This window comes from Equus asinus, chromosome 13 (assembly GCF_041296235.1).
Source record: "Equus asinus isolate D_3611 breed Donkey chromosome 13, EquAss-T2T_v2, whole genome shotgun sequence".
NCBI lineage: Eukaryota > Metazoa > Chordata > Mammalia > Perissodactyla > Equidae > Equus > Equus asinus.
Window position 1 is genome coordinate 23,569,750 of NC_091802.1, and position 4,792 is coordinate 23,574,541.

General features: G+C 48.4%; 1 protein-coding gene across 1 annotated transcript; it reads left to right on the top strand.

The window, feature by feature from the left end:
* Positions 1–2,144: 2,144 nt before the first annotated feature.
* On the top strand, positions 2,145–4,185 carry LOC106844630 (C-C motif chemokine 2). The gene is made up of 3 exons (XM_014862191.3): positions 2,145–2,375; positions 3,189–3,306; positions 3,684–4,185. The coding sequence occupies exons 1-3, from the start codon at positions 2,300–2,302 to the stop codon at positions 3,787–3,789; spliced, it is 300 nt and encodes a 99-aa protein (XP_014717677.1). The 5' UTR covers positions 2,145–2,299; the 3' UTR covers positions 3,790–4,185.
* Positions 4,186–4,792: the final 607 nt, after the last annotated feature.

Consider the following 4,792-nt stretch of genomic DNA (forward strand, 5'->3'; position numbering starts at 1 on the left):
AGCAGAAAGATTCAACATCTCAGTATCTTCAAACTTGTTAACCTAGACAAAACCCAAGAAATGGCTGGATTCCACAGAGAAACGGGACACAGTCCTCCCGGTCTGTGGAAAAGGCCATGCTAATATATTAGCCAGGAGTTTCCATTAATATGAAGAAAAACGTCTTGGACGTTAAGGTGAGATGGTCTGGAGAGGAGTGTGTGAAGCTGCGCAGTCTCCATCCTGAAAACGTTTTCTTCATTCAATAAGAGTGGTTGGAGCCATTGGAGGACCACTGAGCAAAACACAGAGAGGTTTCAAAGTGGGGCGGAGGTTGGTGGGGGGTTAGCACGAGTCAAGCAGAATGGAAATAGGGTCTGAGCAAGGCGCAAGCAATGAGGTAGACAATTGATTTGTTCTCGCTTCCTTCTGCCTTTTTGGAGTTATTCCCGAGTCTAGAATGGCTACTTCATGGATGCTCTGCTCTCAGATTCTCTAGGAAACCAATATCCATCATGAGACATTAACCTAAAGCCTGGGAGCAGGGACGCTGGAGTCAAAGTGTCCTGGGTGGGAAACTCAGCCCCGCCTTCTATCACCTGTGAGATCCTGGATAAGTCACTTCACTTCAGTTTCTACCTCAGGAAAGTTGGGTTGTTTGGAGGACAATGAAATGATGCTGGAAAGCACCTCAGCGCCATACCTGGCGCCTGGTAGGCACCCAATAACACCAGCTGTTCATCTGCTTCACTCTCACTGACCACTTACCTTGGACCAGACACGGCCGTTTGTGGTCAGAGATGACCATTTCTCATTACAAATGTAGTGATTGGCAGATGTTTCTTGCTCCATGCATTTTGCAGACATTGTCTCAATGACCCTTTAAGAAAGAAGAGTCCCTATATCCTTCCACGTCCACTTGGAAAGGCAAAGCAGTCTCAGAAGTAGGAGGCAGTGGAAAGGGGCGGTGGAGAGCTGAATTCTAGGCTTCGCTCAGCCACTAACACGCCTCCAGGAATCCTACCGTGTCTGTAAAGGAAAAGAGTTCACCGAAATGAAAGCTCAGGTCTTTACAGTTTTATTACCGTGATTCTGGGATTTCTGAGCAAACCCAGACCAGCGCTGCAGCATGAAGGCAGCCATCCCATGCCCATCATTCTGTTCCTCTCCTCCCTCGTGCTCTCTGGGAATCCAGAAAGAAGCTGGGGTGACAGCCACCATAGCAGGGGACGCACTTCTCGCCCAGAGCCGCCTGCTGAGCTGACCACAGGCTCCAAATCCCACAGTGACTTACCCACAAGGAATGTGTCATGACTCCTCTTGAGGTGACTGCTTGTTTGGCAGATGCTGGGGACAGAGGGCGCTCGGATGGAGGCCCAGGCCAGCCGGAGGATGCTTGCTCTTTTCACCCAGGACTGTCTCATAGTGGTGACAGCACAGACGCTGGGTTCTGCTCAGGGGAACTTGAGTGGGTTACTTAACCCCCCTGTGCCTCAATTGTCTGATCTCTAAAATGGGAATAACATACCTACCAGATGGGGTTGGAGAACTGAAAGGCTTAGCATTTGCAAAGGGCTTAGAATATTCCTGGCACCGAGTAAGCATTGTCTGAGTATTACATGGAAATTTCTTTCGCAGCACTGTAGGATCTACATGGCTTCTCCCAAGTCTTAAATCTGATGAGTCTTAGAATTCAGTTCTATGGTTACAAAATCCTATAGTTCTGCTAAGCTACGCTTGTGCCATCATCCTGCATTTTAAAGAGCAAATGGATTTAGTGTGCTGTTGGGGAGCCCACCAAGACTTCAGGGCCCCTTCCTGGCTTGAAGGCCCCTCAGGTTGTTGCCTAAAGGTGGGCCGGGGTCAGCCCAGAGATGCTTTCATTTCCCTTCTGACCTGTTTCCTTGCTTCCTTTCGTTTCTGCAGAGCTTTCACTTCTGAGAAAGCAGAAGGAATCTTTAAGAATAACCCTCTGGGTTCATGTCTGTGGTCGCTCCCAACATAACTGGCCTCCCCTTCCCCCCAACCCCACCACTTTTTTTGGTCTCAGCAACGGATGGAAAAAGTGCCAAGTCCTGACCACTGCTTCCCTCTCCTACTTCCTGGAAATCTCCCAGGATGCTGCCCTTGCTCAGCGCATTTAACATTCCACTTCGTCATTCATTGAGAATGATGCTGCTCTGGGGCCCAGCTTTCTCCCGTTGCCCCACCCTCTTGGCTTTCAATAAAAGGCAGGCAGAGCGCTGGAGGAGCAGAGAGGCTGAGACCAAGCCAGAAACCAACAACTCTCAGGCCGAAGCTCCCATCCTTACCCTCCAGCATGAAGGTCTCCGCAGCCCTCCTGTGCCTGCTGCTCACCGCGGCCACCTTCAGCACCCAGGTGCTGGCTCAGCCAGGTAAGACCCCATCTCCTTCCCTTTGAAGCACATCGCCCCATTTCTGGGTTCGCAGGCCATCAGAGCAGAAGGGTACCCACAGTCTCACTCTAACAACTGCCTTTTTAAGATCGGGAAGGTCAGAGAAGGATAAGGGGTGAGCCTGATCACACAGCTGCTCCTGGCCAGAGTCTGGGCAAAAATTCCAGCTGTGGACTCCAAATCCAGCTCCTCCCCGGACTCCAGCTCTGTAAACACAGCCTCAGTGCAGTTACTGCCCTGGCTCCCTTCAACAGTGTTTGGGGACTGGGGTGATCAAGAGGGGGGCCTCTGGCGGTGGGTGTGCAGGGTATTTCCAGATATGGGGGAGTGCAGAGCAGGAGACCCAGAACCTGGGCTGTGCTTCATTCAGTCCAGCTTCCAGAGACACAGCTCTGCAGAGGCAACGGGTATCAGAGAAACTTACTATTAGGCATAGATTGCTGGGTGTCTAGAGGGTGACCCATAGCTGGAGTCCCGGAGCTGATCTTCCCTGACCCTGATAATTTGGATTATTAGTCTCTCCTAAGGACACTCCCAGGAGTGATATAGTTTTAAGAGTTCCCCCTTCCCTCTGTCCATTATCAGTGCTGTATACCCATTTTACAGCATAGGAAACTGAGTCAGTATGACCTTCCAGCTCCAAGGTATAGGCAGAATTGTTGGGGTGTAACAGGTTGTACCCCCGCTCCTGACTTCCCTTTCCCTTCTCCTTATTCCTTTCTTCTGCTCTGACTAAGATCAGAAGAATCTAGTCCATCCTAAAATGGTTTTTCTTTGCGGTTCTATTTCCAGATGCAATTAATTCTCCAGTCACCTGCTGCTATACATTCACCAGTAAGAAGATCTCATCTCAGAGGCTGGGGAGCTATAAAAAAGTCACCAGCAGCAAGTGTCCCAAAGAAGCTGTGATGTGAGTTGAATGCACCAGCCCTCTCTGGGAGCTCCAGTTCTTCCTCAGGGAGCAAGGGGCAGCCTCACAAACTTAGAGTCAGAGTGACATCATCTCATTCAATAACTCACAGTGCCCCGTGCGAAAACTGAGGCCACCAGGGCAACGGTGACTCCAAACATCCCTCTCCATCTGGGTGCTTATTCAGAGCATTCCAATTTTTTTAACCCGATGTCAGGATGGCTTCAACTGGGACAACTATAGGAGCAACTTGCCCTGGGTTCCCTCCTTCCACCTGTCTTCCTCCTCTAGTTCCCATGGTAGCTTCTCGGGGCAGCATGGGCTTCACTCCTAGGCTGAAATCTTAATGGAACTAACTGTGCCTTCTCCCCCCACAGCTTCAAGACCATATTGGCCAAGGAGATCTGTGCTGACCCCGAGCAGAAGTGGGTCCAGGATGCTGTGAAGCAGCTGGACAAGAAAGCCCAAACTCCAAAGCCTTGAACACCTACTCCAAAAGCCAAGAATCTGAAGCTAATTTATTGTCTTCTAGCATTCCCTAAATGCCCCCTGATATTATTTTATTATAGTTTCAAAGAGTATGAACTTTGTTTATTGACATGAAACTTGATGCTTAAGTAGCGTTAATCTTATTTAAGTTATTGATGTTTAAAGTTTATCTTCCACGAATACTAGTGTCTGTGAGATATGGAGACTTGAGCAAACTGCTTTCCTCTGTGAACCCCAGTTCTACCCTTGGGATGATGTTGAGGGTCCTTGCAAGGATCATTAATGCAAAGCCTTTTTGTTTAAAATTATAAGACATTGCTAAAAACGCTATTGTGGAAATGTATATTATGATGTAACTACTGAACAATATATATATATTTTTGTACAAAACCTAACTTTTGGTGTTTTCTTGAAGAAAATTCAAAAGCTGAATACACACACTTGGTGGCGAGGAAGCAGCATGGTTTCAGAGGGCGGGGTCATATGTTGGAGGATTGAGAATGTGGATTGGCCCTGGGTGGGTTCATCTAGTGCCTATAGAAGAATCTTTAAGGCATTCCCCCACCACCACTCCAGCCCCTGACACCATCTGCCCACATCCCAACTACCCTTGTCACCTGTTTGGCAGCAGCCTCCCCTCCCATCTCTTTTCTCACAGCTCCTGACCCCTGCCCACAATCTCTCCCATAATCTATTGCAAATGCCCCCTACCGGGGCTACCTGCCCCCAATCTCTCCCCATCCAATTAATCCTCCAACTTTGAGTAATACAGACACCGCAGACATTAGGAAATTAGAAAGAGACCTAATGGCTTAATGATAAGATGGTTAGATTAAGATGTCATAAAGAGGATAGGACTTGAACTTATTCTTGATGAATTACAAGATCGTTAAGAAAAGGAGAAAGAAGAGTGGGAGCAAATACCTAGAGGTAGAAATGATGATGATGCATACATCAAAGAAGGAGAAAACAAATCAGATGGGAGTTGGGGTCCATG